Genomic DNA, 13,290 nt, shown 5'->3' with positions numbered 1-13,290 from the left:
GACCCGTAACACTTTTGAAAAAACGCTTTCAGATTCAGTGTTAGCGAATGTACTGCAAAACAGTCAGCCATCACGTCTCCTAAACCGCCTCCTCCATCCCAGTTAATTAAAAAAGCAATGTAATTTACATGTCTAATAGGATAGATTTAGTCGCATGCATCGATGTTGTGGCAAACGTTTCTATTTTCCCCTATTTTTCCCCGCATTCAGCGATAACAGAAACCACCTCAGGTGCCATATAAACCAAGATCCTTCTTCGCCCGACTACCAACGCAAGGTGAAAGATAAGCTCCAAAGATAAATGGCCACGGAGACGTAAAACACTGTCCGCGTTTCACTCGGGGGAAAAATCACCATCATCACCGCGTCTCAAGGCGAGGAGTCACACACACGTCGCCCACCAGAACTGGTTTGGTGTGGGACCCGCAGGGCACCTGCCGGTGTCCGTGTGTCTGTCGGTGTCCGTGGGGCCGCCCTACCTTTGTATCTCTCCAAGACATCCTCGTAGGCTTGCAGGTACTCCTGCTCCTCGGCGTAGAAGTACGCGCCGGGGGAGAGGTAGCCGGCCATGGCTGGGGGCTAGCGCGCACTGCCCGCTGCCCAGCTCGGCTCCAGACAGCGAGAAGGGAAAAAAAAAAAAATAGGGAAAAAAAAAAAAAAAAAGAAAAAGAAGAAGGGCGGGGGGGGCTGCTAGCGGCAGGAGGAGGAGGAGGCGGCCGAGGAAACGCCCATGCCCCCGCCCGGCCGCGGCGCTCGGGTTTCAGCAGGGGGCGGCCGGGCTGGGGCTGGGGCTGAGGCCGGGTGGGGGCCGCCCCCTGCTGCTGCCCTGGGGCCGCTCCTCGGTCCTGGCCCCGGCCCCTTCCCCTCGTCTCCTCGCCAGCCCCCGAGTGCCCTCCCCGGGCGGCTCAGCGCCTCCTCCCCGCGGCCGGCGCCGGCTATCGCCATGCCGGGCCGCTGCCGTGAGGGGGGACGCGCCCCGCGGCTAGGAAATGGCCGCCCCCGGGGGAACGAGGGGGCACGGGGGAGACACAGAGGGGGGCTTCGGGCTCGCCCCGCGCCTCGCCCGCTGCACCTGCGGGCATCCATCCATCCGTGAAGGCCGGGCAAAGAGCTTAGTCACCCCGCCTCGCTCCCCGGCTGTGTGGGGGTCCCCCCGCGCCCTGTCCCTCCCCGTCCCCCCCCCGTCGCCCCTTACCGGCGATGCGCAGCACGGCTCTCTCGGCGGGGTCCAGCACGGAGCCGCCCTGGATCTTGCGCTTGGACCTCTCGTGTTTGGGCAGGTTCCAGGGCAGGGTGTCCCCCGGAGCCGGCGACACCGTGCCGGACTTGTGGCTCGAGTCCTCCTCGTCGGAGAAATCGGCGGACGACGACATGGAGCAGCGGTGGGACGCGTGGCCGGAGCTCTGCGCGGGGAGACACACACACACACACGGGGGGGGGACGCTGCGGGGGCGGCCCCCGGGGTCCCCCCTCCTCGGGGGGGGGAAAGAGGCAAGTAAAAATAATAACGATAATTATAACGAGGGCAGGGGACCGCCGCTCACCATCGCTGGGAACGTGGTGGTGATGGAGGGGTGCGTGTGAGGTGTCCCCCCCCCCAAAAAAAAAAAAAAAGCAGCCTCTAGGGGAAGCGCACTGGGGAGGGGGGATGCGGGAGCATCGTGGGCGACCGGCTGGCCAGCGGTCCTCCGGCTTCCCCCACAATGAAGCCAGCAGCAGCGACAACAACAAGAAAAAAAAAAACCTTCCGGGCTGCGAATCGGCAGCGTCTGGCTCCCCCGCCAGGACGAGGGAGGGCTGCGCACCCGCGCCTCCAGGCAGCTCCGCGGGCCCTCAGCACCTCCCCGGCGCTGCGCTGGGCGGGACGCTGGGGGCTGGGGGGTCTGGGGGCTGCCCACCTCACGGCACTCGGTTTTTGCAGAGACAGCCCTCCTCCAACCCATCTAGATTCCATTTATATATATTTTTTTAATACTAAAGGTGCTAGGATTTTAAGGCTTCCCTTGTTGCGTAGCCCTCTGTCTTCTGTGGGGAGGGCACCTTAAAATTACAGAAGAAATTGTGTTGTGACTAGGATCCGGTAAAATTTACTGTTGCCGTCTGAACAGATCCACTGCTGCTTTTCATGGGATAGAGAAACAAACCTTTATGGTTACACTGGGGGTATTTCACCCTTAGAAAAATTGCATAACCCAGAGTAACAACTCTGGGTTATATATAGGTGCACGCTATGCTGCGCAGAAAACTGCCCGTGATATACTGGTAAATAATCTGCTGAATAAGAGGGTCTCCCTTATCACTGGGTGCTCCTCGCCACGTCATTCATCTCCACGCTAATCCTTTTTTCTCTTTTTACAGTGCTTGATGGTAAAGTTCAGAGGGGAGGGAGGGAGGGAAGGGATGCATAAAGACAACAGCTAAATTTCCATTCTGTACGGTGACAAAGGGAAAACACCAGGTAGCACAGATAAACAGGAACAGGAGATGCCTGATCCCAGCCCCAACTAGCTTTGCAATTAGTTCAAGGAGCCAGAAACATTTTGCTGCCAGTTTATACAGGAAGGTAAAACTCTTCATCGAATCTCATAAATCGTGAGGGTCACAGGCAGGTGTCTTGCTGGCAGCCCGCTGCGGGGCAGGGAGGGCAGCCGGCTGTGCCGCTGCCGTAACGGGGCCTGCGATGTGCTTTGGCACAGATGGGGTTTCCTGGCGCCTGGCCGTAGCTCCAGATTTTGCAATGAAAGAGAAAGTGTTCCCTTTAATCCCAGCGCTGAGCATCCCTCTCTTGGCTGCTCAGTAATCCTCAGTATTTTTGGGTCACACATGAAGACGGAGACAGATTTTGCCGTGCAATGTCTTCACGTTCTGCATTTCTAGCTTTTAACATGCAAACTGTAAAGAGCCCAGCCATGGTGTTGGGAGGGTGCTGGAGTGATACTTTGTTAGTATTTAGATAGCAGCTGGGAACATACAAGGACAAAGTAAAATACCAGTTGTTACTGAAGCTTCAGAGAAAGAAATCTCAACCCTACGTTTACCTTTAAAAGAACATGTTAATTTTTATCCAGTAAGTATCCCTTTTCTCAAAAGAGACCTTAATAGTCATTCTTGTTTGTTTAAATAACCGATTTTAAAGCTCTTTCTACCCTTAGAAACCAAGAGCACCGTCAAGGGACGGTTCCATACGTACCACTGAACGTGCCACACCCTCTATTGAGAGGTCAATTTTAGGAAAAAGGAGATTGTGCTTCTGGTCAGCTGTGCTGCTATACTGGAAGATAAGCTCTGTGACAAGACCCAGCTCCCACATTTTTGAGAAATTAAACTCAGCAGGCAAAGGTAGAACAGTCTTTGGCATCCATGTGCATTCCAATTAGCTCTGCTCTTTTAAGTTGTCCTTCAACCTTACTTAATGCACGCACTAACAAAACTAATGAACAAAACCCAGTTTAGCTTACTAACTCTTCAGGAATCACGTTACCTCATTTTCTGAAAAAAAAAAAGGTAGGATTCTTGGAAAGAAATTTTTCATAGTAGGGAGGTCTGGCAAACTTGCATCTAAGAAGCCACGGTAATGCCAACTTTTAACTTAATTACAGTCTAAATTTTTTACTCAGCATGGAGATATTTCTGAGTAATGCATACACAGAGCTATTGAACACCTGAGTATTTTTAAGAATCTGGACTTTGCTATTACAAAGACGTTTATAATGAAGTTGAACAACTGCTTAGCTTTGCTTGAGTAAATTTACAGCTTTGATAAGAAGTCTGTAATTATTCTCTTTTGCACAGCCGCTGTTCAAAACATGCTTAACAGTCCTTCTGCTGGATTGTTTGTTTCTAGCAAACACGTCTTCCATGCCATAGCAGTAAGACCTGAATAAGCATTCCATGATTACAGCAACATGTTCACCAATTTAAAGAAAAAAAAAATCAGAAAACCTGCGATATCCTGAAAAGGGTTCCTGGCTGATTAGGATCGAACAAGAAAAAAATTGGTCATATTGTATTAAAATCAAAATATGTAAGGCACTTCTGTTATTTTTCTATAAAGCACATCACTGTATGCAAGGGGAAAACATACCTGTTAGTAATACATGACGCATTTTTTGGTCACGGGTGAAGTGTCTTTTATAACCACCAAAATATTGATCAGGCACATCCTTACTTAGCCTACCCTGAGACTTAACAAGGGTCAGGGCTTGACCCTGCTTAGCTGGAAGGCCCGTAGGGTCACACTCCAGCTGCTATAGCTGCTTATTCTATGCCTCCGATTATGCATTCCTTCTGCTCATTAGACTAAGGATTTATCTGTAGCCTCTGTTGTTGGTCAGGGGGAACCAGTGAATTTGCATAATATTTATGCATCTAACAGCTTGTGCATTGAAGCCTGTTGGTCATACATAAGCAAATCTAAGATGAGTTTTGTCCGCATTAGAAGTACAGGATTAAATTTAATGCATCGCCTCACCGTCAGGGCCACAGGGGGGTGCAAAATGCACGCAGTCTCCTCGCTGCTGTGTTTCAGGAGGCAGAGCGGCTGGGGCCACACAGCATTCAGGAGAGCAGCATTCGTTGCTGCCAGTATCTCGGTTTTTCTCTGAAATCAGGTGACTTGCAGCAGCGGAGAGTCAGGCCTGCTACTGTGCTATAAAAGCACGGCAGTTTCCAGTAATGGGGATGATTTCAAAGAAGCGTTAGTATGCTTCTTGTAAAAGGGATTTGGCGAGGTATCAAGTCGTGATTTTCCTTTGAGGAGGGAAAGAAGGATCGTTTGTTGTAGGTAAGGCACTGCAGATGATCAAGTGGAAAACAGGTGAAAGATGGTGCAGCTGGAAAGCAGCGTAAGCTAACACACAGCACCATGTACCGGAGAAGCCACACCTACAGGATCTGATACCCTCCAGAACACCAGTGGGATTTGCACTGTCATTCCTCAAGGGGGAAACAGTAGCAGAGATTTACTTTAGCAGTTTTTGAATTCTGTCAAGCAATCGAGCTGGCAAAAGCAGCTAAGAGGCTGATACCGAATCATACTGGAAATGTTCTCCATCTTTATGACGTTGGAGATTGCGCTGCCAGCTGAATTCTGATAAAGCAGTAGGAGTTATCGGTATGCTGTACTTTCCCATCTTATCTTTAAGAAGGATTTCCACTGCAGTGGGTCCTTTCAGGCTGTTTTTTGGAAGCTGTTGGGAAGTAAAGCTCAACATTGCTTCGTGTTTCTGACTGAGATTAAATTCTCAGTTTAGTTAAGAGTTATTTGTACTTCATTCATACTAAACTATCGCAGAATTCCAGGAATACATTTTCTTTTCCTTCATCATGCTCACTGTGGACAATGAGTAAACATGAACAGATATAAAGAAACATGGTTTTACTGAATGTGTTTCAACAAAATTCCTCCTAATTTAGAATAACTTAGATATCAGTTGAGTATAACATGCTATTTTTGTCTTTTAACATCCCAGATTGAATGATATTAAAGTGGATCAACTTTTAAAGTGAAATTACTTAGTAAATTTAAGACAAAATCTAGGGCAACTGAATGTTCCCATTAGTAAATCTTTACCAGTTTAACCTGATTAGATGATAATGCCATGCAGAATACAAAACATCCAATGTATGTAATCAGGCTACGTGAGCCCCTTGGGACTGTATGTTGTCAGAAATTATCAAAATTCAAAAAAGACACAGAAATGAAAGTACAAACAAGGGCAATGTAAAACCAACTATGCTGACAAAGAAAGGAAGAGAGAAAGAGAAAGAAAATCCACCAGTGGGGTCTCAGTTGTATTTAATAAGTATTTTCCTTCTAGTTCTGTGTCAGTCATTTAAGAGGACATCCATGTTTGAAAGTGCCTACACTACCGGGATATGCAAACATAACTAGTTCCTGGCTTTGTATATAAAGTTATAAAGTAGAAAAGTGGAGGGCAAATACTCTAAATACCAACCTCCTAAGCATCAAAGGTCTGGTTCTCTGTTAAACTACCTTAGTGAACAGTTAGGTTTTTCATGAAGACAAATTATTGCTTTGTAGAGATAATTTACATTGTCTGTCTTTCTTAAAGGCAAGAGGAGACGGAAATAAGCATTCAGTGTTTATTCTATCACATGCATAACATGTATTTTGAGCCTGTGATTGTATTTATAAAAGGAAATCCTGATACTTTCATAGGCTTTCAAAAAGAGATGGGTTCTTTTCTAGATGCTTGTCAGTCAACTTCTACCATTCCTCCACTTTGGAAAAAAAAAATTAAGGAGGCAAGAAGAAAATAAGTGTGTTATTCAAGGACATGAAATTCCACGGTGCATAAAGGACTAGATCCACATATGTACTTGGATATTACAACACATTTTTCTAACTTCAAGCTAATTGGATAACCATCGAAAACTCAAGTGATGCAAAACTGAGTTTTTTGGTCAGAACTAAGTAGACAGAAAAATGTGCTCACCCAGGACAACACAGTACCTCGTTCAAGAGTTCAAGACTTCTTGGCGCAGAAAGAGAAAAAGAGTGCAGCGATCTGCATCAGAGCCATCAAGGCTCTCTGCGGGAAGAGGAAAGTGCTGCGTTATGATCCCTGCTCCCACAACTGCTTATGCAGTCTGCTTTAAGTAATAATCGGATAAAATACTGAAGTAGTCGCTGGATGAGACGTGCAATGGAGGCAAAAGAAACCACAATGCAGCTTGTGTATCACTTCTCTCTACTACGGGGATACACTAGATATCAAGTACTTATGGTCTGAAGTGATACTGTCTTCTGTAACTTAACAAAATAACAATAAATTAGTGAATATTATGCCACAGAGATTAGAGTTTCTGTTCCATTTACTTCAGGTATTGGTGATCTCTTTCAGGAGCAACAAGTTGAGAGATGCTCCACATTTGTAATTCCCTGCTAACAGTGAGATGAGCTGAGGGTTCACATACTGCCACAGTAATCTCCACAGGTCTCAGCAATTTCTACCACTGACAATGGGCTAAGAGAAAAGTAAAGCAGAAACTTTTCTGAGTAAACTCTCTGGAATTTGAAGTATGTTGCTGTGCAGGGAAAACCTGCTTGGTTTTTTGTTTGTTTGTTTCTTTTCTTTTTCAAATCAATAGATTGGAAAGCAAGGCATACTTCATTCTGTGTAAGTAAGAAGATCTGTACACAAGTGGAGCCAAATATGTTCAGCCGAAAGTAGCCGCTTTGTGCCAAAGCCCGGTTCTCCTGAAGCACTGTTTAGTAAAACCGTGCTAATGAAAGTCTGGATTCTTTCTGAATGTAGCTTGAAAATGAATAATACCATCAGCAAGGCAGCCTTGATGTATTCCATATTTAATCCATTCCCCTATTTCTCATCCAATTCTCTACTCAATTTTTCAATATGAATTGCAGAATTTAGTCCCAAAATAGTGTATCTACATTATAGAATTAGGTACTGAAAGGTACTGAAGATTTTGCAGATGGGAAAGAAATATTTAGAGCTCTGAGCATCTGGGAAGCACGTGGAATAGGTATTTTAGTTGAGGTTTATGCTAAAACCATCAGCAAGACAGGAGTGTTACTCCCTTTAAAATTATCTTTTCAAAATCAATGCTTCATAGATATTAATATGGGAAGTACCTACAATGTCGCAATTTCACAGCCTCAAAATTCAGTCTCGTGAATTATTTTTGTAGAAGAAATGCATATACCTTAGATGACTGCTGTACACAGCTGTTGCAAAAAAACCCTCTCATTTTCTAAAAATAAACTTTGTATTAACTTATATCTATCTTGCATTCATTCAGATCCTCCTAGTCTGCCAGACACAAAAGAGAATAAAGTGACAGATAAGCTTATGGTCTGAGGAGGGCACACGTAATTTTATCTGCTTACTAAGCCCACAAGACTGATCGTGCAACAGACAAAGAGTCTGGAATAAGAAATCACCTAGCCTCAATTGCTTTTCTCAGCCTTCTATACTTTTCACTGTAGATTATATATATTGCTTTAATAAAAAACAAATTACTCCAGCTGTAAAAGGTGGATCAGAGTATGAAAGCACTATGGACAGGAAAAAAAGCAAATTAAAGTTTTAAATGATTTTAGAATCTGTGATGGGCACAGGTTGTTTCAAGGGGAAAAAAAAGGAAGACTTAGAAGATTTTTTTTTTAAATGACATAATGAAAATCTAAAATAGTAGTATTGATATTCTGCTTTTAGTCATGAATGTTAAAATTCCTGACTGATAGGTTACCCTCCTCTTAGGATTAAACATTCATTTGTTCTTTTTAAGCTGTTTTAATCCAGTGTTTTAAAACAAAGTTTCATAACAGCATTCAATCAACATTTAACCATTTGAAAATATAACTTCTTACATTACACAACAGTAGTAATACTGTTAATAATTATCAACTTGTTTTCTCTTGTAAAATCAATTTTTAGTTGCCTCATCTTATGTTTGGTTGAAAACATTCCCTGCCCAAAGCTGGATTTTCCCCAAAATTTTCAAAGACTGACTCAGAAGCCTGAGAGCAGGACTGATGAAAATATCCAGGAGGTTTTCTGAGGACTCGGGGCTTCGGAACAGATTTCAAATCTCAATATTCTTCATGCTAGACACAGACCTTTTGTCCTCCTTCTTAAAGGCTTGTCTAAATTTGCCAGTGCTAAGTCTTTAAAATATAAATATCATCTGCTAGCCTTGGCATCAGGGAGTATGAAGTAAAGCTCTTGAAAGTTTGGGTTTGATCTCACTTCTCTGACTAGAAAGCTGATCCAGAACTTACTGTTCTCTTGATTAGATGTAATTTTCTTTTAGTTGCCCCCTGAAATTCATACCTGGTCTTTAGCTTTTGTGACAACAGTGTTCATTTGCTTAAATCTTTTTTTTGCTTCCCTGTGCATTTGTAGCCTGCACTGTACCTCCTCTCAGTGTTTTTTGTTTTTGCTGAGCACGTCAACTTCTTTTAATCTCTTATCTGCTTGTCCCTGTCATCTAGTAGGCCTTCTCTGCAATGTTAAGTTTCACTGTTCCTAGGGCTCAGGTGACTACCAGTCTGATTTTACCAGAACTTAAAAAAAAAAAAGAAAAAAAAAAGAAAAGCAAGGCCAAATTGCCAAATTTAACGTTTAAATTTATCTATACAGCTAAAATCTCTTCAGGTTGGCACTCACTGAACAAAGACTCTGAAGACTCCTACAGCTGCCGGGCCAATGCCCCACCATCACGGCCTGACCACCAAGCAAAGTCCACCCTCGCAGCCCTTCCCTCCGATGTCAGGACACCTACCATCCTCGCTGAGGAGCTGAACGGGATCCTTCCAGCCTGGAGATACGGAGACAGAACTGATCTCTCCATCTAACAGCTGCCTGCTGCGGTTGCAGGCTGATGGCAGCGTGAGCAAGAAGCATGGAGAGCAAGGGAGGGCAGGCAGCAGACCTGACAGGCGGGAGGCTGTTTCTTTTATGCTCCCGGTGATTTGCTCAGCCGTGCTCAGGCAGCAAGCGGAAGAAGCCGTATGATCTGAGCGCAGGGAGGACAAACACCGGAACCAGCACGCTGGAGGAAAGGGCTGGAGAAATACACCAGCACTGACAGCCTGAGGGACAAACACTGAGACTGGCTGACTCCAGAAATAAAGTCCAGGAGCTGGAGCTGGAGAGAAGTGTTCAAGGGCAACCAGGCTGGATAAAGACTAGAGGAGAAACGGAGACGTGAGACAACTGCTGGGACAAGTAACCAACAATGCTGGAGAGAAGGGACCAGGGAGAGCTCAGGATCTGATGTGCTGGCGTGAAACTGGTATTGCCTCAGCAAACGGCTCTGAACAAGGTTCTCTGAGGAACGAGGAAGGTAGGAACTGAGGAGAGGCAAACAAGAGCCAAGGAAGCTAACAAGGAGCATGCAGCCAGAGGCCACAGGGAGAGACAGAAATCAAAGAGCTGGCTGAACAAATAAGTGCCTCTGAGCATCCAGCTGACTGAGCAGGTGAGCCTGGGGATGTCACACGCAGAGGATGTGACACAGAGGAGTGATTCAAGGGCTGACAAGGCGACAGACAAGGGCTGAGGTCGGTAGAGGAGTAAGGACGGAGGAGCAAGGCTGAACAAGGAGGAGAAAGGAGCCAGTGGTGGGACAGAGGCAGGTCAGGAGCAGGCTGGAGGGGACAGGATAGAAAAATGGAAGCTTGGGAAGAATGTGCACAAAAAAAGCACGTTCCCCTAAGGGGCCTGTAGGAAAACTGGGATTTCACCTAACTCCACCACCTGAGAGCTCCTCTAGGAACACTACCTCCATCCCTTTGGTACAGATTCACGAGGAGGAATACAAACGTTGTCAGTCTCTGCCTGAGCTCCAACAACAGAAATTTCTGTGGTGTAGTTCAAGCGTCAAAACCTGCTGACGAGCCACACAACAGAGCTTTCTTTTTAAGTTTACTTTTTTTTTTCCTTCAACAGTAAGGAGTTAGACACAACGTTCCTGCTAAAGTACTGTTTTTAAGGTCAAGCACTAAAATGTTACCGCATCCCAGACTCAAAGTTCACCATGCAACTTTAATTCAGCCTTTTTTTTTTTCCTATCATGGTACAGTCATAATGATGTGGTCATATGCTATTACGTCCACAGTCTTTTTCTCCTATTTAGTATAAACAAAGAGTGATATTCACTCCATAAACAGGTGTTCAGTATTTTGTTTTGTCATCCTCTGTTCAAAGGGCAGCCCCTAAACTTATTTCACACTATTCAAATAATATGAAGAAAAAATTATTTCCTAGACTTTTTGTTGGGCTCATCACTACAGTAGTATCTCACTGCTTTGTAAGTATGAATGATCTTCCACATCACACAGGGCACAAACTGAAAGCAAGAAGACAGTTTTGATACCTAGGTCATATTGAGATACCAGGGATCTCATTTTTAGGAGTTATTAGGATTATGTATCAGTAACACGCAGACCACAGCAAACGGGGAGTTCAGTGGTGAATGGCAGTTTGAGAACTTTAGTAAACCCAACTACATGCTTTAAATCGTGCCCTTAGAAAACGGAGAATAAAAAAATGTTTTAAGCCAGTTGTTTGGCAAGTTCAGAGTGACCTTGTGCCCATCCTTCACTCTTCAAGGCAGCACTCGCTGCTTTTTATAGAAATAAAAGATCCTTTCTCTTCTCGCAATCTCCTGTTTTATTCATTTACACACTCTACAACTTCTGCAGTAGAACTCCTACACATAAGAGTCATTCTAAGAGCACTTCCATCCTGCAATGAATACAGCGTACATCCTGCGAAAAAACAGTATGCCATCATATATTTAAAGTCTATATGACAATGCAGATGCATAGTCGACCGAAGTAAAGCTGCATGGGTTACCTTAATTCCAGCATTTCCTAACATTTCAATACTTGCCTTTGCCAAACTATTCTTTTAGCATAATACCCATGTGCAATGTTATATATAAATACTAATGGATAAGGGAGTCCCTTGCTATATAAAGATGCAGTGTTTATGTGCCACAGTAGGATGTTATACAATAGAACTCTGAAGACTGACTCCTGAGGCAGTGAAGGAAGAGGAAACATCTGCATTTAGACTTTATAATTACTAGGCATCTGAGAGACAATTACTGGTCATTTTTAGTCGTGCAAACAACACCATCATAACAAAATCATAGCTGATTAATGATTTTTTTAACCTGCCTTCTGCTACTGTACAGAATTTAATAGCTGTGATCATCTACATAAAACTCATTTTGGTACTACTAAGACCACTAGCATATTTTAGCAGCTTGGGTTTACATTACCATCTTGCAAGGAAAGACACTGGGATTTAAAAAAAGAAAAATTCTGAACAGTTAAAAATTTAATTTCTCAGTGAGGCTACACTGCATACACGTAGTGTAATTTCACCATTGAACATAAAATCCCAGTTGCTATAAATCACGGCGAAAAGCAACAGTGGCAAAAAAAAGTATGAGATGTTTTTCAAGCAAAGATTTTACAGCTCTATTTCTTTGATACAACAGTTGAAGAATATTTTATCTCATTCACTTCTAATTTAGTAGAAAGTTAACTTCAGCTCCAAGGACCAATTCTGAAAGCAATATAATGCAAACCCAGGTTTATCATGAAGCTGTTGCAATTTCAACAAAAATATAATCTACATTTTAGAAAGGGCAAACCACCATACCGGTGAGTGATGTCTGATAGGTGCTAATCTGACAGTAAGCACTATTTGCTATTTTTACATCAAAAGAACGTGATTGGCTATGCTGCTTTTTTCTTTTTTTTTTTCCTCTCCTCCAAGACTGTCTATGCTGCTTTCATTTTAATACAATTGTAAAAAAGAGAACAGAACACAAAGTCACGTCCTACAACAAAGACTGCTGTCTTAGCTTCATGCTGATGGTGCACTTTGACCCTCTTTCAACACCTCAGATCAAGCAGAGACTTGGTTTAAGTTCTCATCCCATTTTCACTAAATAAGAATTTGCCTTGGGAATGAAAATTGATACAGACAAAATGAAAATTGTATGGAACCAATTCAGCTATCAAGAAAAAAAACTGTCATAATACAGGACTTCGCCCACTAATGCAGGATGATTTGAAGCTGTGTATAGAAAATTAATATAGATTTGATGCTATTTTCAACCACAGAAGAATAAATTTAAGTAAATATACTCCAGACAAGCATGATCATGCCACCATAGTGGACAATTAATTCAAATGACCTTAACTTTCTGAATAAGAGTTAGCACCGAAGAGACAATTCAGGTACTCTAAATGTGGAGTTGCACAGTTACTGCTATCACTACACTTATGTCTATGAATTTTTACATACATGTATCATCAATAACTATTTTATTTCTATGTATTTTTACATACATGTATCATCAATAATTATTTTCACTACTGCAGGTAAATACTACTTCTGCACTATGTTTAATAGATTTAGTAACTCATGCATAGACGAAAATCATTAGAAAAGCAATAATCATTTCAAAACTCAAGTCTAATTCTTAACGCTTTACCATTGTGTTTTAACAACAAATATTTTTCAATTTGTAAAGTCAAAACCTTCCTGGCATACAGGAACCCACGGCAACATGCCTTTAAGAAATCCCTTCAAAACGCTAAAATACCTAGGAACTGGGCAGAAGGAATGGAAGAAACACGCAGTTGCTAGCATGCAACAGATGAGCTGCAGGGTGGAGACGGAAAAGCAGCCAAGAGGAAATCAGGAGCAAGCAACAAGAGAGGAGATCACAGAAACTAGCAGAACAGTGGGGAAATAAAGGCTTTGCACAAAAGTGTTT

General features: G+C 43.5%; 1 protein-coding gene across 25 annotated transcripts in view; it reads right to left on the bottom strand.

The window, feature by feature from the left end:
- Nucleotides 1–13,290, bottom strand: part of DST (dystonin) — a 306,416-nt gene that overhangs the window by 272,402 nt on the left and 20,724 nt on the right. For 18 of the 25 annotated variants that reach the window (XM_080584837.1, XM_080584827.1, XM_080584857.1 and 15 more), the window contains one exon: nucleotides 1,196–1,403. In XM_080584837.1, coding sequence (XP_080440963.1) covers nucleotides 1,196–1,403 — 208 coding nt within the window. The other 7 variants (XM_080584845.1, XM_080584848.1, XM_080584846.1 and 4 more) reach the window with 5 other exon arrangements.

Source organism: Anser brachyrhynchus, assembly GCF_964034855.1.
Source record: "Anser brachyrhynchus genome assembly, chromosome: 3".
In the NCBI taxonomy this organism is placed as follows: Eukaryota; Metazoa; Chordata; class Aves; order Anseriformes; family Anatidae; genus Anser; species Anser brachyrhynchus.
Note: the sequence above shows the minus strand (reverse complement) of the source record. Positions and strands in the feature narration are given on the sequence as shown.